The sequence below is a fragment of the Aulonocara stuartgranti genome (assembly GCF_965226115.1).
Source record: "Aulonocara stuartgranti genome assembly, chromosome: 7".
Classification (NCBI taxonomy): Eukaryota; Metazoa; Chordata; class Actinopteri; order Cichliformes; family Cichlidae; genus Aulonocara; species Aulonocara stuartgranti.
Genome location: NC_138945.1, coordinates 39,803,384 through 39,826,046, shown reverse-complemented (window position 1 = coordinate 39,826,046; position 22,663 = coordinate 39,803,384). Strand labels below are relative to the sequence as shown.

Below are 22,663 nucleotides of genomic sequence, written 5' to 3'. Positions count from 1 at the left end.
CGTGAAAAAAGGCACATACCTTTAACGTTGCGTGACGAACTCTGTATTCCTCGTAAACGCAAAAATTGAGTTTTAAAAAAATCTGTGTTTTCGGTGATTCGAAACACCGTTTACAAAAGACCCAAACGCATAAAAACAGCTGCATTTTCAAAAAATACCCGTGTAGGTGTGGACGTAGCATAAAAGAGTTAGTAGTTTATTATATTGCTACCTGTAATTTATTGCAGTTTACTTTTGTTTGTTTGAGGTGTGAAATGAACGCAATGCAGTTTGAAAACAAAATATGGATGTGTGTGGTTGGAGGATGTGTTTGTGCGGGGAGGGGCGAAGATTTTTCTTGTAAAACAAAGGGGGGCCCAGCAAAAAAAGTCTGGGAACCACTGCCCTATCATACGACCCTCTATGAGCGGTGTGATAGACACTGAAACATTGTCATCATAGGCTACATCCACACTAGCCCGGATAGATTTGAAAACGGTGTTTTCGTCTGAAAACACTCTGCGTCCACACTAGCGTTTTCAGTCGTTTTCAGAGTTGTGGGTCCGATGACGCATTTTAGTCATGTGATGCAGTCATGTGACCAATTACACTAAGGCATTATCAGAGGGCATTATACAGCAGTTGTTTTGCTTGCTCTGTTTTTACAGTCCTATTAAAGATTAATATCAGTCTGTACATGCTCCAGAGAGCTTTTCTTCAAATTCTTTAATTCTCACTCGCTTTTGCAACTTTGTACTTTTGTGTTACTCGCAGCAACAACTCCACCTCTTGTTAGTCCATTTAAAAACGGTGCTTTTCTTCAACATTTTGCCGCGATGTTTCAAAGAGCTGGAAAGTAAATAAACGGCAGACAGAAATGAGGCAGGCCGAATCTTCTTGCGTTTCACACATGCGCAGTACTGGAACGTGAGCGTTTTCGTCCGTTTCAATGTGGACGCACAACTCTGTGAAAACATCTGGAAACGAAAGTGTGGATGCGGAGCGTTTTTATACAAAAACGCAGTTTTCAAAGTTATCTGGGCTAGTGTGGATGTAGCCCTAGTTGAGGATGTCCATCCGCCCATTTTCTAAACAAGTCTTGGGGTAGCAGTCTGAACAGAAATACGCAGGACTCCCACTCCCGCCATGCCCACCAATCTCCTCCAGCTCTTCTGAACAGTGAGGCATTCTCCTGGGCTTTTTCCGAGTTGGAAAAGGCCAAAACACCCAGGAGGTGAGCTGGTCAGGGGAACCTCTGCTGCCTCACTTCCACTGAAAGGTGCTCGCGGTGAGACGGTTTTGCATTTAGTTGATGGAAACACTGAAGTCATATTGGGTTTTTCCCACCTGCATGATGCAGGGTGATGTCATTGAAACAGTCCAATCACAACTGAAAAGTTAATGGACCAAAGTACTGAACCTGAAGTCTCTCACTCCTGCTGAGCTTGAACTGTGGATCACGTCAGCAGCTGTTGTCTCTGTGTTTGTATATGTGTGGTGCTTTATTGCCTAACCTCAGAGGACGTTTTCCTGTAGCAACAATAAGGGAGACTCCCTTTAGCTTTAGCACCACACTAGTGTGTGATTAGAGAACATTAGAAGGACACGCAGTGTCGTAATGTGCTTTGTCAGGGTGAATGTTTGATATGTACGACCTTCGGCCTCTCTTCTCTCTGAGCTTTCAGTGCAGGTCAAAGTTCCTCGACAGGTCGTATTGTTTCTTCCTGCAGGACACACCCAGCACTCACCCTGGGGCTGATGTCACCGTGCTGACACGTCACTGGGCGGAGACTTCGCTCACCTGTGCAGCTCTGAATGGAAACCTGATCTGTGCATGTAGAAACAGACAAACTCATTCTTCAGGTTAGAGGCTCAGAGTGAAATACCAGCCTGTGAACTCTGCCCCGTGACTCAGAGCCATTTCAGGTCTTTGTGTGTGCTAATCCAACACCTTCACTTCCCCTGCAGGCTCGTCTTTTATTCCAAACCTGTACTTGTCCTCCACTGCTGGTCCTCTTCTTTCCCTAAACCCTCCCCCAAAACAAAGCACAGCAGCGGAATGTCAAGTCCGTCCACGTTTCTGACTCACAGAAGGAAAACAAAGTCTGAGATAGAGTTAAACCCAGCTTCGTTCAGAAATCAGACCTGCTGTATTTGTTTTTACACAGATGCTTTCTGAGTCTGAGCCACAGCTTTAAATTTTGTAAAGATGTGGAAGAGAGCTTTAGCATGATGCTGGAGCTGTGCAGTTTCTCTGTTGTGCATTTCTGCGGGTAGATGTAACATTGTTTGAACATGGAGTTGAATCCAGCAGCTGTTTTTGCTCAATAGTATTTTTTTAACACAACACTGGCAAGTTACAGATTACTTGTAGAGGTGGGAAGAAAATGTTTTCACAAATCGGCTCAGCTCTGCCCTGATCAGTGACTTTTTGGGGGGTAAAACGATTCAGATTCGGTCTGTGGAGACGTGCTTTTAAGCTGCTCTTCTTCACTTCATTGTCATGTTGTGTTACTTTCGGCTGAATGAATTGAAACTTATCAGAGTTCAAAGGACAAACAATGAGTAACTGTCCACATACATGTACAGTCCCTCCCCCGCTGAAGACATGCTAGCCTGTGCAGAGACGTGAAGGAAAAACAACAACAAATCAACTTTAGAAGTGTGTGTGTGTGTGTGTGTGTGTCCGTGTGTGTGTGTGTGTGTGTGTCCGTGTCCTCATTACTGGCTGAGTTTCCTGCTGAGATGCTGTGCATGTGGACTTCATGCTTCTCAGTCATTGGATAATTACTGATGGTGTCCTAGATAAACTTACAGCGCATTCACACCACGCACACGTTTACTGCTCACACCGCACTCACACACTGTTTGATAGAGATCATGCCATCACACACGAGCTCACAGCATACTTTGTGTCAGACGTCCTTTAGTTCATGCCTGCAGACTGAAGCTTTCTGTTATTCTGTTACACGTCACACCCTGTTCACATCAAACAAACCAAAGTTTCTAATGATGATGATAATGCTAATAATAATCATCATCTCATTTGTCAGTTTTTCACTGCTCTTGGATCTGGATGCTGTCATAGAGAAGGTATAGAAGCTCCGCCCATTTGCTGTTCACACTCTCTATGTTTAAGCAGCAGAGACAGTTTGTTTCAGACTGAAGTCAAACTGACAGGCTGCTCCATCTACTCAGTATCAGATATTTATTGCAGCATTCCATGTTTGGCACTGTTCACCACCTGCACTCATGTATATATCTATCTACTTAGCACTTTTAATTCTTATTTTTATTTTCATGTCTATTTAAGCGTTATATGACAGTATGTTTGCACTAAGCACTGCAGCAATTTCCTAATGTTGTAAACCTGCTCAACATTTGGCAATAAAACCCTTTCTGATTCTGATATTTTGAACTGTGACTCATGAAAATCTCATTTAGTAGGGTCCAAGAATAAAGAACAGGAGCATAAGCACAATGGGACTACTTCACGTTAAAATAGCAGCATTGTAATGAATTTTAATGTCCTGGTGTTTTTCTGTATTTGTGGTTCTGATTTCAGTTGAAATGTTAACCTGCCCAGTCTCAGGAGGCTTTAAATGGTGTGTAATAGTATTCCGGTTTGAGAAGCATGTGGTGACGGAGAGCAGGAGAAACTGTGTTTGTTTAGGGAGAGCTGAAAAAGCCTGAATCGACATTTTTGTGCTGGTTTCGGTTCTTTGAAGCACAGTTTACCTGCCTGTTGCCACACAGATGAAGATCAGAGCTCCAGGATGCGAGGACAGTGCTTCTGCTGGCTTTGAAATCACAGCAGTGAGAACTGTAAGCTCTTATACAAATCTGCTGCTTCTCATAATAATCATTTTTTGATGTTATTTAACCCCAAGATGGCTCTCCAGTGTGGGCAGAAAACGTTGGGCTATAGAACTTCCTGCATGTTATTGACTGTGTGCACGTTTGCATATGCTACTTCCGGTGCGGAAGCTCCTGTGGGGAGCTTTGTTTCCGGCGCCTGGTTTACAGTCCAAAACAAGTTAAGCAAATGAATGAATCAAGCGGCGATTTACATTTCTATAGATGTCTTGGGCATTTACCCAATATATCTGTAAATGATGTTCATCGACTTGTCAATATTTTTTCCCCGCGCCTCAGAGCAAAAGAGAAAATGGATTCAAATGTTATATTTCTCAGCTGTCCCTCGTTTATCGCGGGTGTTATGTTTTAAAAATAACCAGCGATGGGTGAAATCAAGTAGCCAATTTTATTTTTTGACGGTGCAAAACGTTTCGTGGACATCGTGGACATACAGTACTGCACTTCAGAGTCACACTGCTAGCGATCGATGCAGCGATTCTGTACTGTACAGGAGAGACGTCACGGAGGAGATCGTCTGCAGCGATCAGGACGCAGGACACAATGTGACGTAAAAAAAAATAAGCATGCAAACTTGCACTAAAAAATCCGTGAAACAGCGAGGTGAAAGGTGAACCGCGTTATAGCGAGGGACCGCTGTAATTTTGAAGGTAAGTCACAACATACCCTTCGTACATACTAATGTATAGAAACCCTTATCAGCAATCATTCATTTTTTGTGTGGCTTTTTTCACGGTTTGTTAACATGCTGTGTAGGTGTGTACTTCACTAGCTGATCTCGACATAATGGGGGAAACATCTGGTTTGACTATTCTTCACCTGTAGTTTGAATGCTGAACATTTGCCTGTTTAAATCATAAGACCAGTCACTATACAGAGATGTGCTTCTGAATGTGGACGATGTGTCTTCTGCTGCAGTAATGCAGTTCTGCTTGTGTTGAGTGATGTAAACAACTGATCGATCTAAACTCTTTAAACGTCAAAATTGATCATTAGATTTTTTATGACACAACAGTGGTGAGTGTTCCCACCTTCTGCTCTTTGTAACTTAACGCGATCTTTCCGTTTTCGAGTTTTGGACATGATTTTGGAGTATATGTTCGCAGTAGCGATTGACTGCAAAGTAAAGCTACCGGAAATGCACAACCCCACATCCGGTCTCAAACCAGGAAGTTAGCGTTTTCTCGTGTACAGGGTCAATTCTCCACATGTGCACCTGCGGTGTGCTTCATGCTTTGAACATGGACTGATCCACAGTTACAGGTTTACCTGCCAGGAGACGGCAGGAGCTCGCTGTACAGGAACCTTGAACATGTTGGGTGGGGATTGTGTGGGATGTCTGGGAACATGTTGACTCCCCCTGTTTCTATGGAAAGTAACCAGAGCGTGCTTCAATTATGTAATGTACATATTCATGATGTCATCAGGACTGATTTGCCTTCTGCCTGGCGTCAGAGATTTCCATCAGTTTGCCTCCCCGTGCTCTCTGTGCTAATGTATGCTGTGTTTCAGTAGAGCTGAACTCCCGGGCTGCTCTCATGAGTGTTTCAGTGGCTTCGGGTCATGTGACCTCATGTGATTCCTGTCTGTCACACAGGCAAACTGTATGGAAACGAGCTTCTGGTGCACAGCAGTGCATTTGCATTGAAGGCAGTGATGTAATGCGGGAATGTTTGTCCTCGGCTCTCATTAGTTTCTGTCACAGTGACCTCAGATTGTTTGAATGGACTCAGCATGCAGGCAGATGCTGTGATGTTGCTTCCTTTATTTTTCTGAGTTTGTCTGTTGAGAGGAGGAAGTGACACCATATTGCTGCAGATGAATGAAGAACAGGAACAAACACAAACCATAAACGACGATATTGGGCTGGTCACGCTGCAGGTCCACTGGGTTCAGAGGGTCAAAGAGGCAGACAGGGACAAGATCTGCTCAGGATCGTGTTTGTACCTGATGTCAGTCTGATCAGCACTAACACATCTGTGCAGCTGTGGGCTGATTAAACCTTGATGTGTTTTCATCAGCTGTCTGAGGATACAACAACCCAACAATCCTGTGTTACTTACAGGAACTTGAGCTTTTCTTTCCCTGCCCTCAGGCTCACTGTGATGCACCTCCTCACACACAGACTGGAGCTGCAGGGAGTTTAAAAAACACAGTGTTTCTGTAATGATGCAAACAAAACAGAGACAGAGAGAAACAGGTGAGCGTCAGCAGTTTCTCAGTCATGAACACTGTTTGCAGTCAAGTCTGAAAAGATTTCAAACAAACAGAGGGAAGCAGCGCTGACCCGGTGCTGCGTCAGCGGTCCTGAAATGTGCATAATAAACACAGACGCTGATCTGTGCTGGTTATATCTGATCCAGCTTTAAGTGGACCTGATGTCATCTTACACATGAAGACAGATTCTGATTCTAATATCAGATCAGCGCTCAGGATCATAGTTTACCTGAAGCCCAGGTACCAGCCTGGATCTGGAAACATTTGGATTGGTGTATGTCAGATTATGATCGTAGCACAAACGCCTATCATAACTAATACATGTGCTGGTGCTGGTTTCATGGTTCAGGTTTTACAGGGTTACCTGGGTCGTTCTGCTCGGTGGTCTTTGTCTAGAGAGAGAACTCTGCTTCACCTTTACCTCAGGTGTGCTGACACCTGTAACCTCTGCTGCACTGACAAAGAGGCAGAGGAGTCACCAGACTGAAGGTGGGGTGGCGCTACGATTCCTCTACTGCTATGAGTCTGTGTGAATCATGAATCTCATCACAGGGAGGAGCTCACTGACAGTCTGTGAGGAACAAAAGGAGGAGAAGCTCAGCAGCTTCAAACCAACAGGAAAACATCCAAGAGTTCCCAAAAGTAGGACAAGAACTAATTTTCCTCCTGAAAGTGAAGCACGGTCCCCAGAGTCTGTTCTTCTAAAGTAATGATTTTACTTCTAATAAAAGACCCAGGTATGTTCAGGTGTCTCATGCCGTCATGTGACTGAGCTACTCTCTCTGTCATGATGCCTCTGCAGGATTATTTCAGATGAAAGCTCGTCTGCGGTAATTTCCACAGAGCTGATAATCGGTTAATGATTCCTTTGATCAGAAGTGCAAACGTGTTAATCTGCAGGAACAGATAAAAGTCCAGGAGGAACTTCTGATAATCCCGACAAGCTCCTTCACACTGACGGTAAAGACGACCCTGTTATCACGCCGCGTGCCCTCGGAGTGGCCGCGCTTTAACCTTCAGCCATCTTTTCACTTTTCTCAAACTCTGTTTTTCTGAGTTCAGGATCTGTGAGTTTATCCCTCAGCAGGTTCATATCCTCCACACTCACGTACACGCACTGCTTAAGTCAAACATTTACACTGCTTGTTCTCACATTTGTCTGTCCCAAACATGTCACCATGTTTAAAGCTGATGAACGTGCCTCTGTCCAGTCGTCTCCTCCCTCATGAAGAGCTGATGTTTAAACTGAGACTGAGAGCAGTGAAACGTTGGCACTCAAGTGTTTCTTCTTCATGTGTTTCAGTACACTCGGGTCTGGATCCCGGACACGGAGGATGTTTGGAAGGCTGCAGAGATCGTCAAAGACTACAAAGAAGGAGACCCGGTCCTTCGGCTGAAACTCGAGGATGAAACGGTAACAGACAGATCCAGATGTGCCGCTGCCAGTTTGAGTGTTCAGCAGGAATCGGAAAACAAATCTGCACTCCTGCTTGTAAATTCATGCAGCCTCACAATGTTCAGCTGCTCTTCAGCTCATTTACATCAGACTGTGTGCTTCTCCGCTGATCAGAGAGGAGCGTATATGGATTAATGCATTTTGTACATAAAATAAGTTTACATGATTAATTTCGTAAATTTTCACATTTCACAAGGGGAGAAAATGAGGACGGAAACAAATATTTGTTCAAATTATACAATTTTCAAGTAAATAAATCATGTTGGGTCAAACTGATCACAGCAGTTATGGTTCACTGTGTAGATGATGCTGTCATAGTGGTTTATCCATAAGAAGCTGCTGATGAGTAAATCAGCCCAGAATGATCAGCTGATCAGGAACATGATCAGTCATTACTGAGTGTTAATCAGGAGAGAACAGCACACAGGTGCATTCATCAAGTCTGCTGCATCTCTCCACTGAGTTCCTCTTTAGGTGTGTGTTTTAAAAATCGCACTAAATCTTAAATTTGTTTCTTAAATCCGATTAAAAGAGTCGTGTTTTTCTTTCAGAAGTACTTTTTAAAATTTCCATCAACGTCGTTTTTACCTCATGTTCTGATGTCACATCATGAAGTGTTTGATGGTTGAAGGCAGAGGCGAAGTTTCTGGTTTCTGTCCAGATGTTGATGTTTGTCCTGCTGTGTGTCGGTGACACATCTGTAACAGGAGAGCCTGCAGGGTCTGAGGGAGTCAGGACTTAAAGGATACCTCCTCTGTCAGGCTTCAGTGTCTGTGGGACTATCTGAGTCTGTGTGACGACGTATTGATTGTGTCTTGATGGCGTATTGATCCCGTTTCAGCCTCTGGAGTACCCCGTGGGACCGAAGAGTAACCCTCTTCCTTTCCTGCGTAACCCTGACATCCTGGTGGGGGAGAATGACCTCACGGCGCTCAGCTACCTGCACGAACCCGCCGTGCTGCACAACCTGCGAGTGCGATTCCTTGAGTCCAACGCCATCTACACGTACTGTGGTCAGTCAGCACTTCCTGTGGTTCACTTAGTGCAGGATTATTAGAAATATCATAGAAATATTTATTTGTGTTACTAGATGTTTATTTATTCCATTTCACTATTTTATTATTACTTTTGTATATCTCCTATTTTCTCCTTTTACCTACATTTAATATCACATAATTTCTTCAATGTTTTTTACCTTCACGCTTATTTTGTCTGTTTATTCGAATATTTATAAATTTTATTGAATTGTCATTAAAAATTATTGTCATTATCTGTTGACTAACTTCATAGTTTTTATATATGTATGTGTGTGTGTGTGTGTGTGTGTGTGTGTGTGTGTGTGTGTATATATATGTGTATATACACATATACGTATATATATGTAATATTAGTATTTCATTATTTTTTTTATTAATTAAGGAGTTGTTTTTTTTCAGTTTCATGTATTTATTATTTGCCTTTTATAGATCAACACTTTGTTCATATTTTTACTCACTGTGTGATTATTCTTGTTCATTTAACATTATGTCGTGTGTTCTTTAGGGATCGTGCTGGTGGCGATCAACCCGTACGAGCAGCTGCAGATTTATGGTGAGGAGGTGATCAATGCGTACAGCGGGCAGAACATGGGCGACATGGACCCTCACATATTTGCTGTGGCCGAAGAGGCCTACAAGCAGATGGCCAGGTGAGACTGTGGGTTCTTATTGGTCGTCGGCACGAGTGCGTCCTATTCTGTGACATTTGCGGTTTGATGCTGGAGGAGCACGATGATTACAGAGCTGAGGAAAAACTCCCACTTTCTCTGTGATGGAGTCTAATTACAGTCACGCCTCTGCTCAGCAGCGTGTGCGAAGCAGCTGGTTAGCGTGGCGAGATACGTGGGAGGAAACGCTCTCTTTAAACTACTTGTATCTGCTGAGTTTATCGCAGAGATGGTGAAACACCATGAAAAACTCGCATCCATGTGGAACTCGCATCCATGTGGAACTCGCATCTGCAGAGTGTTTCCAGAGCTGCTGTGAAAGATCTTAGCCGATTCTACTCTCAGCTGAATCTCAATGAATTATTTATTCATTTTAAGGAAGCGGCATACTCACAATACTTTAACAACCGTCTGAGAGAGGGACAGTTTCTTCTTTGTTACATAACCTTCAAACTAAGAGCACAAGTAAAGGATGCAGATAATTTCATTTTATAATTTACTTCCAGTATTTTTGTGACTTGGAGCAGTTTCAGGAGAACTCATATGAGCTGCTTGAGAGGTTCTCATCAGAAACATTGGATAATATTCATGTTATCTAATGTAAGTGGATGTATTATCACAAATATAATTTATTGTACAAAATGAAAATCAGATTGGGGTTTATGGTTAAACTTGTTTGAATCCTCTAATATTTCTTCCCAACAGTCTCAGTTAACTGTGTTTTCAGTGTTTGTCCAGTTTGCACAATAAAAATTATTTGTTGTGATTCTTGGAAAACACCTGAAGGATTCATATCTATGTACATAAAGTTATAGATTCACATTTTTAAATGTGAGATTTATGTATTTAGACATATATTTGTGCTTTGATGGCATATTTAGAAAAAGGAAATTAATCATTTTTAGATTTATATTTTGGAAATTAAAATTCATTAACTACAATAATTGAAATAATTTTAATATTTATAAAGACAAGTCTGAAATTTTTAAAAAGAAGTTTAAATATTTTAACAAAAAAGGAAGAAAAAAAAAAGCCTAAAAACCTTAAAATCGTTGCATTTTGCAAACAAGTTAAAGACTGTAATCCAAATATTTTGATAAACAAATGGAAAAGTGAATAATTTAGTATTTACATCAGTTAATATTGTTATTGTTGTTAGTCTTCATCGTTCTCTCAGGGCCAAGCATCTGCTAACTTTAGTAGAACGAATTAAAGTCCTGCATTGTGACCATAGAGGTGGTGTGGTTCATTTTCTTCATCTGTGGTGTTTGTCAGAGATGAGAAGAATCAGTCGATCATCGTGAGCGGAGAATCCGGAGCAGGGAAGACGGTTTCTGCAAAGTACGCCATGCGGTTCTTTGCCACGGTGGGCGGCTCAGCCAGCGACACCAACGTGGAGGACAAAGTTCTGGCGTCCAGTCCCATTATGGAGGTGAGTGGGCGGAGCCTTGTTTCATATTATATTACGATGCCAACAGCACTTTAATTTTCTTTTTATATCCATTGCCAAATTGCAGGTTAAATAAACCTCCTTCCAAACACTTTGTAGTCAGAGAATCGTGGATTTAAAAAATTGTGTGAATTGGCCCATTTCCCTTGACTTGGTGTGCATCTCTGGACCCCTGCTAGAATTTTTTTTTTTTTTTTTTTTATAAATGTATTTTTTTTTAACGATATCCTGGAGGTTTAGTACTGAGCAGGTGTACACCAGAGAATAGAAGTAGAGAAAAATCTACTTTGTACCTCAAAAACTTCGATGGAGCGTGCTGTAGGCAGTCCGGAGTTGGCTGCGGAGGGGAGAACAGCGACTTGTTTCACATGAAATAAATCTGCATCCATGCAGCAGCAGGAGCTGCTGCACAGTTTTAAAGAACATGGATGATATTGTCTCTTTTTCCATCAGGCGATTGGAAATGCAAAAACCACTCGCAATGACAACAGCAGCCGCTTTGGAAAGTACATCCAGATCGGTTTTAACAGACATTACCACATCATCGGTGCCAACATGCGCACCTACCTGCTGGAAAAGTCCCGCGTCGTGTTTCAGGTCAGTCTCACAGACTCGCTCAGGATGTTTGGTTGAACCTGATTGGTTCATCTGTGTAAAGAGTTTGTTTCTTTCTCAGGCTGAGGACGAGAGGAATTATCACATCTTCTACCAGCTCTGCGCCTCTGCCAGCTTACCGGAGTTCAAAGACCTCGCCCTCAGTGAGTCAAAAGTTTGGGAGCTGTGTTTAGGTTGGACGATTATTATTAAATGGGATAAAGTATTAGTCTAAAGTTGCGCTTCTTTAAGTCGGTCTCAGGGTCAAATCGTTTGAGGATTATTGGTCTAAAAATGATCATTTTTCATCTCTGAACAAAAAAATTTATTTAGAGTTAAGGTTGAAGTCTTTTCCTGCTTCTTCATGTTACCAGGATTCAGCTCACTGCTGTGGAAGTTCAGTCAGTATTTATTCTGCCTGTAAATATTCACTTTCGTCTCATGATCGGTTCTTTCTCTCCTCCCTCAGCCAGTGCAGAGGATTTCACGTACACGTCTCTAGGCGAAAACATTTTCATCGAGGGCGTGAATGACGCCGAAGATTTTAAGAAGACCAGAGAGGCCTTCACGCTGCTGGGTAAGAGTCACGAGTCTGTCCCGAACACCATGTTTGGTGGTTCATCTTAACATTAAGATGTGGGATGCATGCATGACAATGAGACCATTTTCTGCTATTAAAAACAAGTAAAAGGATTTTAAATTTAAAACTGCTCTTCGTCTCCATGCTCGTAGTAAGAACTCAGACTCTGGATCAGTTGTAGTGTGACGCTGATGGTCGAGCTTTCACCATGTGCTGGTTTCAGATGCAGCAAAGCGTTAACAGAGACCTGCTGGCCCTCCTGTGACTCCCATAAACAGACACTTCAGTCATGTTTTTGATCTACAGGTATAAAGGAGAGCAGTCAGAACAGCATCTTTAAAGTCATTGCGTCCATCCTTCATCTTGGGAACGTCGAGATCTGCTCGGACCGAGACGGGGAGTCCTGCCACATTGCGGTACATCTACGGCCTTTCTTTCAGTCTCTTCTCAGCTTTTATCGACGCTCTGACTTTGACTCTGTTCGTGTTTCAGAGGAAGGACGTCCACCTGCAGCACTTCTGCAACCTGCTGGGTGTGGAGCTGCAGCAGATGGAGCACTGGCTCTGCCACAGGAAGCTTGCCACCACCTCCGAGACGTACGTGAAGACCATGTCCACCAAGCAGGCGACCAACGCCCGCGACGCCCTCGCCAAGCACATCTACGCCCGCATGTTCGACTGGATCGTAGAGCACATTAACCTTTCTCTGCAGACGTCCACCAAGCAGCACTCCTTCATCGGAGTCCTTGACATCTATGGGTACGAAGCCCTGCGTCTAACCACCTGCTTCACCTGCTGTTGTTTGTTTTGTTGACCTGGATAAGAAGGTGTCTGTGGTTTTTCATCAGGTTTGAGACGTTTGAGGTGAACAGCTTTGAGCAGTTCTGCATCAACTATGCCAACGAGAAACTCCAGCAGCAGTTCAACTCTGTGAGTTTTCTGATGAACTTTAATGTAAATTGCCACACCTCTCAGGATTTCACTGATTCAAACTGTTATCCTCCTACGTCCTCAGCATGTGTTCAAGCTGGAGCAGGAGGAGTACATGAAGGAGCAGATCCCCTGGACTCTGATCGATTTTGCTGATAACCAGCCGTGTATCGACCTGATCGAGGCTCGGCTCGGCATCCTGGACCTGCTGGACGAGGAGTGTAAAGTAAGACTGACCGTCACACACATTATATTTTTGTGATTTTGACATTAAAGTTCTTTTCTCCAAAACCAATAAAACTATAACACAAAAAGAACGCAAAACTGCTGTGTTGACTCTACTAAAGGATGGAATCAAGGAAAACCTTCAAAGTTGTCTTTGGATGCTGAACAAAAAAAAGTAACCATTTTAAAAAGATGAGTTTTTTGCTTTGCTTTTTAACAAGCTCAATAGAGTCTGCAGACTCAAACTAAAGGGGAGAGCCTTCCAGAGTCATACATACATACAGACATACAGGTGTAAAAGTTATTTGATGTATGCTGGTGCTTGACCATTCAGAGGCCTATAAGTGAGAACCAAGATCTTGACGCGTACTTTGGAGCTGGACGAGTAGCAGTGTGACGTGACAAAACTTTGGTGGTTTGGTCAGAAGTCTGGCAGCAGTGTTCTGTACAGTCTGCAGATGTTCCAGTGATGCTTTGTTTAAGCAGGTGAATAATGAGTTAAAGTAATCCAACCTTGAAAAAACAAAAGCATGAATAACAGTTTCCAGTTTTGCTTGTGAGATAATACTACTTAGGACATATTGTAGTGGTAGTAGTAGTACTAAGTGATAAAAACATGAATGACTGAACGTGACCATCTGAAGTAAAACCAGAGTCAAAATTTACCCTGAGGATTCCTGATGGAAGACTTGGCATAAAAGGCTAATGGACCAAGATCAGGGGTCCAGTATTAGAGCTGTATGCTTTTCCGGAGCACAAACAAGAATTTCAGTATTTTCTTCATTAAGCTGAGAAAATGTTTATCCATCCAGCATTTTACACTGTCTAAGCACTTTTGTGAAACATGCCGTTTCGATACCTCGTGGGGATTAAGGCACTATTAACGGGTTTTTGGAGCCAGAAGGAAATGTTAAGTTATAAGCTAATGCTAGCTAGCTTGCTAGCTTGGTTGTTGCATCCACAAATGCCGGTAAATAATGAAATCCTAGAGCTACGCTCACATGAACTAAATTTCAGACTTCCTTACATATTAATGATCCGATAATTATTTTTAAACCGTCACCTGGTAGCTGGCCTGTTTTATACAGGCTCTTTAAGTCACCGTAACTCTGTTACCATTTGTGCTAGAGCGATAAAGAGTTCAAACTTCTTCAAAAACTCTCCAACAGCACAAAAACAATCCAGAGGTCCAGTTCAGAGACTATTTAGCTGAGGTGAAGAATAACAGACAGCTAACGACTACAGACAGCGTTTAATAGTGCAAACTTTAAACAGGTGAGTTATAAATGAACCAACCATTTCCACCCATCCATTTCCCTGTAAAGTTGTTATGAAGGAGAAAAAGGGCGATCGTGACTCAAGAGTTGGCAGTTCGCCTTGTAATCTGAAGGTTGCCGGTTCGAGCCCCGGCTCGGACAGTCTCGGTCGTTGTGTCCTTGGGCAAGACACTTCACCTACCAGCTACTGGTGATGGCCAGAGGGGCCAATGGTGTGAAATGGCAGCCTCGCTTCTGTCAGTCTGCCCCAGGGCAGCTGTGGCTACAACTGTGGTTTGCCTCCACCAGTGTGTGAATGTGAGAGTAAATGAATAGTGGCATTGTAAAGCGCTTTGAGTGTCTCGAAAAAAAGTTATATAAATGCAATCTATTATTATTATTATTATTATTATTATTATTAAAAAATAAGTCGTAGCGATCAAAACTGTTGATTTCTGTTCACTTTTGGAGCCTCCAGTGGACACTGGAGGATGTGCGGTTTTTGGCGTCAATGCTGGCTTCATTTTCGTGTCCTGGAATCGGAAACTTAGTTTCATGTATCAAATATGCTTTGTTTAGATTGAAAGTTTGAGCTCATCACTCATAAAAACAACGTTTTTCCACAGACGTGAGACATCTGCTTATAATCTTATTCTTGCCTTATTTTTTTGAGCGCTTGCAAACACTTTGTCCTTTTTAATGGGTTGTGTGGAAAATGTAAGATGGAGAACTTTCCTGTAATATTTAGAGTTTGATGATCCTCGGGCCCTAACTCTTAGGGCTGTGATGAAATGGGGTTCATGTCTGCTCCAGTTTTCCCGAGCTGCTGCCGTGTTTAGACTGAGTGTCGGAAACTCTGCTGAGTGCTGCACTTTCTTGCACCTCTCTGGTGCTTATCTGTGTGTTTATCTGGTGTAAATCTCTCAGATCAGAGCTGATGATTTATTCATCCTCTCTCTGTCTTTGAAGTTATGATGATAATGTGGGACAGCACTGGAGGAGGAAGTAAATGTGTAATTCAGCGCTCAGGTAGCCTGAATAGATCTCCTCCATGAGCTGTTGTGTAATCTGTTTGTGTTTCAGGTGCCAAAGGGGACGGATCAGAACTGGGCCCAGAAGCTCTACAATAAGCACTCCAGCAGCGCTCACTTCCAGAAACCTCGCATGTCCAACATCTCCTTCATTATCATACACTTCGCTGATAAGGTGAGCCAAGGACTCCTCCACCAGCTGTTTGATGAGGTTCAGAGTTTGAGTATCCAAACACTGTACTCTCAGAGGAAACCCGATCTTTTTACTGGTTTTACAGAACTTCACAGGATGTCAGCGAGAGTGAAAAACAGAGCTGAAAATAAGCAGAATAGGTCAGCTTTAAAGTTTCCAGAGTCTGGGGGCGGAAATGAATGAAAGTGATCATCTGAAGGCAGAGTTGTCTCCACTGACAGATTAAAGCCGAGGACATTCACCCCCTGCAGAGGGTATTAAAAAGAGTCCTTCTCATGTCCTCAGGGTTTCACTTCACAGGAACGCGGATTCCTTAAACAGTCTCCTCAGGCTGTGGTCCAGCTGTTTATCACATTATAAAAACATTGAAAAGTTTCATATTTACATCACTTGGACAGATCTAGAATTGGAGAAATCGTATTAAGGTCCTTTTGGCTAATAGGGTGTATTTTAAAATACATGACAGCATACACCCTGGGCAGGTCTCCTTTCACACTTACAGTCAAGCTTAGAATGACTAAATAAAGCCTTGATCATGATCACTATGAAATATCTAGATATGCGTTTTGCGTTTGTTTGTGAGTTTACAGTCTGAGTCCATCTGCTTATCTTCATCTGATGGTTGACGCTCAGCTTGCCCTCTCTGCAGGTGGAGTATCAGTGTGATGGCTTCCTGGAAAAGAACAGAGACACCGTCTACGAGGAGCAGATCAACATCCTGAAGGCCAGCCAGGTACGAACCAGAACCAGGACTTTCTTCCTGTGAGATCAGAGACTCCAGCTCCGCGTCATCTGTTTAAGCTGCACATTTTGCACATTTTTGTAATTTGTGATGACAAATGATCATTTTGTCCTTCCTGCTGGTTTATTTGACCTTTATCTGGGTTTGTTAGTGTAGCAGGAATTCAATTTGCTTGTTTCTGATGAACTGGTGAACCTGAATCTTAAGATTATGCATGTCACATTTCTTTGACCTCCTTTTCTTTTTCTTTTTTTTTCTTCCCCTCAGTTTCAGCTTGTCGCCGACCTGTTTAGTGACAAAGACGACGTGACCCCTGCAAAGTCTGCCAGAGTGAATGTCCGAGCGCTGAAGACGGTTCCCAAAGCTCCGAACAAAGAGCACAGGAAGACGGTGGGGCATCAGGTGAGCTCTGCAGGACTTTCAGGAGCATTGTGGTGCTTCCTGCTGCTGTTCTCACACATTTCTGTGTTTTTAGTTCCGGACGTCTCTGCATCTGCTCATGGACACCCTGAATGCTACGACTCCTCACTACGTGCGCTGCATCAAACCCAACGACTTCAAAGAGGCCTTCTCGTGAGTCAGCTCGTCTCGTTTTCTATTTGAATCAAAGGAAGTGATCTGAGGTTGTACACGCTGAGTCAGTTCAAAATGCTGACGAGTTCATTGTGGCGCAGCCCAACAGGACGAGCAGGTCTGATATCACAGAGGTCATGACGAACAGGTTCTGCATGGGCGTGAGAACATCGACCTGCTCAAACAGGATCCACTTCCAACTAAATTCTTATTTATTCAAGCAAAAAAAAAAACAAACCCAAAAAACAGCCTGAACCAAACCAGTAGCCAAACCGCTCCTCTCTCTCCAAACGCAGCGAGCCGCATTCTTCCACAACAGCTCACTTCAAAAATAAATGTTTCACTAACGGCCGTCACAGCGAGCAGCGCCGCAGAATGTTTACACCAAAGGGATTCCCCCTAAAGCACGTTTTCCTACAAGTCACAAACACACCAGGAACAACACGTGTGCCTCACAATAAACATGCAAATTTACTTAAAAGATGTCCATCAGTTCAAATTAATTCGCAAACTTAATGCTGCATAGTTTACATCAAAAGATTCTTATTATTGTTACTAGAAGTAGTAGTAATAGTAGATGATGAAGAAGTAGTAGCAGTCTGTTAATCCTCTCCACTTAATCTTAAAATAGGTTCTTCTGTGCACTGTGCCGATGTTGGTTTATATTTGAGTAATGACAGGATTCATTTTTAGGATTCAGACCGACTACAAACAGCCGTGTTATTATTATTTTTCTGAAAACAATCACATTTCTGTGAACATTTTCAGCTAAGTTCAGTTGTCAGCTGTCATCGTGTTTGTGTCTGCTGATGCTGCTCAGCACAAACCGCTCTGTGTCAGCGCGGGGAAATTAAATAAAGCGCCTCAGTCACATGTCTGACTCCCACTCGGCTCTCAGCTGACCAACTCACTCAGTCTGCTGTGAGCTGACTCTGCTGCCGTCCCGATGAAGAGGATGAGGTGAGAGGAAGAGTTTGGGCTGCGGGACTTAAAATCGTTCTGTTTTGGGGGGGTTGACGCGTTTCTTGTTTTGCAGGTTTGACTCGCGGCGAGCGGTGCAGCAACTCAGAGCCTGTGGAGTCCTGGAGACGATCCGGATCAGCGCGGCCGGGTATCCGTCCAGGTGAGTCCAGCTCAGCTGTCATTCAATCATGTGACCCCTCACCTGGTTTAAGTTTCATGGTCAGAGCGGTAGGAAAATCCAGCAGCTCTCTGCTTGTCTGTCTGCTCCATTTCCTCGAGGCCTGAGGAGAAGTCTGTGCCGCCATAATGATCTGAAATCTAATAACCAGTCATGCGAACGAGAAACAGAACTCTTGTTTTTGACAGTTTAACCAACACGACGTGAAGTGAAATCACAGTTCACAGAACTGATGCCCGCATGTGTCGTGTGTCGCTCCTCCAGGTGGACGTACCCAGATTTCTTCAACAGGTATCGAGTCCTGATGAAGAAATCAGACATGACGACAGCAGACAAGAAGCTGGTGTGTAAAAACCTGCTGGAGACGCTGATCAAGGTGGGAAACACATTACTTCTACCTAAATAAAAATGAGCCTGTAAGTTTAAATATAACATAAACTTTCTGTTTCAACGCTTGATAATTTGTTGTTTGTAAAGCTTTTATTCACATTTTGCACACCAAATTTTTAGGTCAACTTTAACGAAAATGTCATTAAACTTGTCTGCATTTCATGTAGAGGGATTCTTTCGTGTGTGCTTCCACATGTCTCACACATTTATTTATTTGGTAATTACTTTAATCGGCCTCACCCTCGTTTAAATCCGTCTTTCAGGAGCCTGACATGTTCCAGTTTGGAAAGACAAAGATCTTCTTCCGAGCGGGTCAGGTTGCGTACTTGGAGAAGCTCCGGACTGACAGGTTCCGCTCGGCCTGCATCAAGATCCAGAAGACGGTTCGAGGCTGGTTGCAGAGGATCCGATACCGCAAGATCCGCAAGATGGCCGTCACTCTGCAGAGATACGGCCGAGGATACATGGCCCGCAGGTGAGCCCACACCAGGAACTCTGTGAGTGATTCAGTGAAGAGGCTAGAAAATGAGCTAAACTTCAATCAGCCGATATAATTAATGATCATCCAGAATTAAACTGTTTTAATTTACTGTGTAAAGATCAAATTAATCCATGCTTCTTTATTTTCAAGTTCTTTGTGTCAGCCAATCAGAAATTGAAACTTCACCGCCGCCATGTTTAAGGTCACATTGCAGCGAATCATGTAGTGATGTTAATGAATGTTCGTCCTGCAGGTACGCTGACTTCCTGCGTCAGACACGAGCGGCCATCATCTGTCAGAAGCAGTGCCGCATGGTGAGAGAGAGACGCGAGTTTCTGAGAGTGAGACGCGCAGTGGTCACCATCCAGGCGTACGCCAAAGGGATGTTCACCCGCAGGATTTACCAAGAGGTACAGCCGCCATCACTGCTCGGTGTTAGCAGCGACAAAACTGCAGTGTTAAAAAAAAAAGCAAATAAACAAGCACAGAGACAGAAATCTGCATAAAATAAAAACAGCTTCATTAAACACTGAGTCTAACTTTACTGAAGTTTTCATGAAGCCGTGAGCAGAAATATGAAAATCTGCTCTTACAAACATGGATGTTAAGTGTTAAACATGCAGCTTTTAAGTGCCTCATGAAGCAGCTGTGGATGAAAGAGAAGTTCCTCTTTACAGGAAACCCCTGAATGGAGCTGGGACATGTGTTCATAAATTTCTGTGTTTGTTATGTAATCGTTGGACTTTCTGTCCCGTTCTTTACTCTGTATGAACTTCGAGTCTTAAAGCCGATTCTTTGGGAAGAAGCGGCTCAGTTTTTGATGTCTCATTAAACTGGAAACAAAGTTAAAGGAGGAATCAGAATCAGAATCAGAATACTTTATTGATCCCTGGGGGAAATTATTTTTTGTTACAGTGCTCCATTTTAAACCAACATTAAGACAAGACAGACAATACGCTAACTAAGAATGTGGTCAGGCGGACGCTCTGAGTGAATGGATTTGTGTGTCTGTGCGTGCTGTTAGTCCTCCAACCATCTCCTACATCTGCTTCTACAGTTCCTGCTGCATCACAAGGCGATGATCATCCAGAAGAATGTACGCGGCTGGATGCAGAGGAAGCAGTTTAGACGAGCACGCAACGCCGCCATCACCATCCAGTGCGCCTTCAGACGCATGCACGCCAAACGGCAGCTGAAGCAGCTGAAGATCGAAGCTCGCTCTGCCGAGCACCTGAAGAAGCTCAACACGGGCATGGAGAACAAGATCGTTCAGCTGCAGAGGAAAATGGACGACCAGGTACGCCACCAAGCGTGTTTTTATTCTGAAGCTAGTCTGTTAATTACACACAATAAAACATGCCGAGTTGTATTAAAATGGAGGTCGTCCTATTTGATAATATTCAGTCTTCTAAAGGTTTAGCTGAGCAGCAGCTTCAGGAGTTGGTGTCCACGCTGCTTCTGTAATAATGTGAACATGGGGTGCATAAAGGTCATTTTAGTTTAGGTCGTCGGAGTGAAGAGATGGTAGATAAACAGAAATGTGTATTGATGATACAAAAGTGTGTTTTTATAAGACTTTGAACTGTCCCACCCAACACCAGCTTCCTCTAAGATCTGTTAAGTGTCTTCAGTGGACAGTATATCAGAGTACACCACATCTCCCCCTAGTGACAAGCAAGTGTAGGTGCAAGTTCACAAACTGCACCTGTTTAATTAAACCTATAGATCAGAGTCGATCTGTGACGTTATGTTTACGTGACTACACACAGACAGCGTTTCTCCAAACAACTCGAACATAATGTTTCCACTCATGTCCTCTCCTGTGCAGTGATACTGCTTTAAAATGCTTTTTACTTTTATTTTTTTTGTCTATGAACAGTCATGCGGACTAATGTCAGATGCTCTGAATCATGTTTTAAAACTATGCAAAAAGATGAGCAGAAGTAGATTCACATGATTCCAGTGAAGTTATTTTGGGTAAAGAGCTTATTAAATAATTTAATCTAAAATCAGCACACAGGAGAAAAGTCTGTTAAATACAATTATTTTTCTTTTTCTACTATAATCCTTTAATAATCATCACGTGTGAGCTCCTGTGTGCAGCGAACATGTTGATGAATAGGATATAACGATCCAGGTCTAAGTCGTTGATTAGCAACAATAAATATGAGTTATGATGAAGTATTGGACCAGTGCACATTACTTTGTAACAAAGGCTGTGATGTACATGATAACCTCACTGCTGCTTCACCTGCTTCAGTCCAAAGAGCTCCGCACTCAGAACGAGCAGCTACAGACGGTAAACACCTCGCTGGGCTCAGAAGTGAACAAGCTGCAGAAGCAGCTGGAGCTGCTGCGCAGTGAGCAGGAGGACGGAGGCCAGGTGAGGTCGCTGGAGGAAGAGCTGGAGCACTTGAGGAAGGAGCTGGAGGAGGCGCATGCCCTGAGGAACAAGATGGAGGAGGAGCATATCAACGAGAAGATGGACCTCACACAGGTGGGCGAGGGAGACAGACCGACAGACACAGCACACGTCCTGTCAGGCTATTTTCAATTCAATTCAATTCAGTTTTATTTATATAGCGCGAAATCACAACAAAAGTCGCCTCAAGGCGCTTCATAGATACAGAGAAAACCCAACAATCATATGACCCCCTATGAGCAAGCACTTTGGCAACAGTGGGAAGGAAAAACTCCCTTTTAACAGGAAGAAACCTCCGGCAGAACCAGGCTCAGGGAGGGGCGGGGCCATCTGCTGCGACCGGTTGGGGTGAGAGAAGGAAGACAGGATAAAGACATGCTGTGGAAGAGAGACAGAGATTAATAACAGATATGATTCAATGCAGAGAGGTCTATTAACACGTAGTGAGTGAGAAAGGTGACTGGAAAGGAAAAACTCAATGCATCATGGGAATCCCCCGGCAGCCTACGTCTATTGCAGCATAACTAATGGAGGATTCAGGGTCACCTGGTCCAGCCCTAACTATATGCTTTAGCAAAAAGGAAAGTTTTAAGCCTAATCTTAAAAGTAGAGATAGTGTCTGTCTCCCGAATCCAAACTGGAAGCTGGTTCCACAGAAGAGGGGCCTGAAAACTGAAGGCTCTGCCTCCCATTCTACTTTTAAATACTCTAGGAACAACAAGTAGGCCTGCAGAGCGAGAGCGAAGTGCTCTAATAGGGTGATATGGTACTACAAGGTCATTAAGATAAGATGGGGCCTGATTATTTAAGACCTTGTATGTGAGGAGCAGGATTTTGAATTCAGAGGCTTTGCTGCAGTAAAAGTGCTCATACTGCACAGTAAAAATACTCTCATCAAGAAAATGTCCTGCAGTGAAAGTCAAATTATATGAATATGATCAGAAAATATTACTTCGAGTATTAAAAGTAAAAGTATTCACTGCAGAAAAGTTTCCTCGGTGGGATTTCAGTGTGCTCGCTGTTCCAGCTTTGACTCATCAGAGGTGTTTAAACTGATTCAGTGTTACTGTTGTAAAACCGGCACACAGCGACGTGTGTGTGTGTGTGTGTGTGTGTGTGTGTGTGTGTGTGTGTTTCAGAGGGTGGATGAGCTGGAGAGAGAAAACTCCCTGCTGAAGAGCGAGAAGGAGGAAATGAACCGACGCATCCTGCAGCACTCAAAGAGCACAGAAGGTAGGTTACCTGGAAAACACACCTGGATTAAGATGTGTGCAAGCGACACACTCACACAAGAGTCTCTCTGTCTGCGACAGGAAACACGAGTCAGACCGAGTGAGTCACTTTTCCTCTGTGACTGTCTTTAAGCTGAGAACAATGATTTATTGATGCCTTCCTGCAGGCTTGCTTCTCAGTGGCCAATGGA

General features: G+C 43.3%; 1 protein-coding gene across 3 annotated transcripts in view; it reads left to right on the top strand.

Moving 5' to 3' along the window:
• The window catches only part of myo5b (myosin VB), a 47,473-nt gene that overhangs the window by 10,307 nt on the left and 14,503 nt on the right, over positions 1–22,663 (top strand). For all 3 annotated transcript variants that reach the window (XM_082542857.1, XM_082542856.1, XM_082542858.1), the window contains 22 exons: positions 7,376–7,486; positions 8,370–8,541; positions 9,071–9,215; positions 10,509–10,665; positions 11,137–11,280; positions 11,360–11,441; positions 11,747–11,854; positions 12,164–12,273; positions 12,350–12,615; positions 12,705–12,786; positions 12,872–13,012; positions 15,351–15,473; positions 16,141–16,224; positions 16,501–16,635; positions 16,709–16,806; positions 17,843–17,929; positions 18,212–18,323; positions 18,601–18,812; positions 19,072–19,228; positions 19,876–20,115; positions 21,079–21,315; positions 22,380–22,473. In XM_082542857.1, coding sequence (XP_082398983.1) covers positions 7,376–7,486; positions 8,370–8,541; positions 9,071–9,215; positions 10,509–10,665; positions 11,137–11,280; positions 11,360–11,441; positions 11,747–11,854; positions 12,164–12,273; positions 12,350–12,615; positions 12,705–12,786; positions 12,872–13,012; positions 15,351–15,473; positions 16,141–16,224; positions 16,501–16,635; positions 16,709–16,806; positions 17,843–17,929; positions 18,212–18,323; positions 18,601–18,812; positions 19,072–19,228; positions 19,876–20,115; positions 21,079–21,315; positions 22,380–22,473 — 3,097 coding nt within the window. The remainder of the gene's footprint in view (positions 1–7,375; positions 7,487–8,369; positions 8,542–9,070; positions 9,216–10,508; positions 10,666–11,136; positions 11,281–11,359; positions 11,442–11,746; positions 11,855–12,163; positions 12,274–12,349; positions 12,616–12,704; positions 12,787–12,871; positions 13,013–15,350; positions 15,474–16,140; positions 16,225–16,500; positions 16,636–16,708; positions 16,807–17,842; positions 17,930–18,211; positions 18,324–18,600; positions 18,813–19,071; positions 19,229–19,875; positions 20,116–21,078; positions 21,316–22,379; positions 22,474–22,663) is intronic.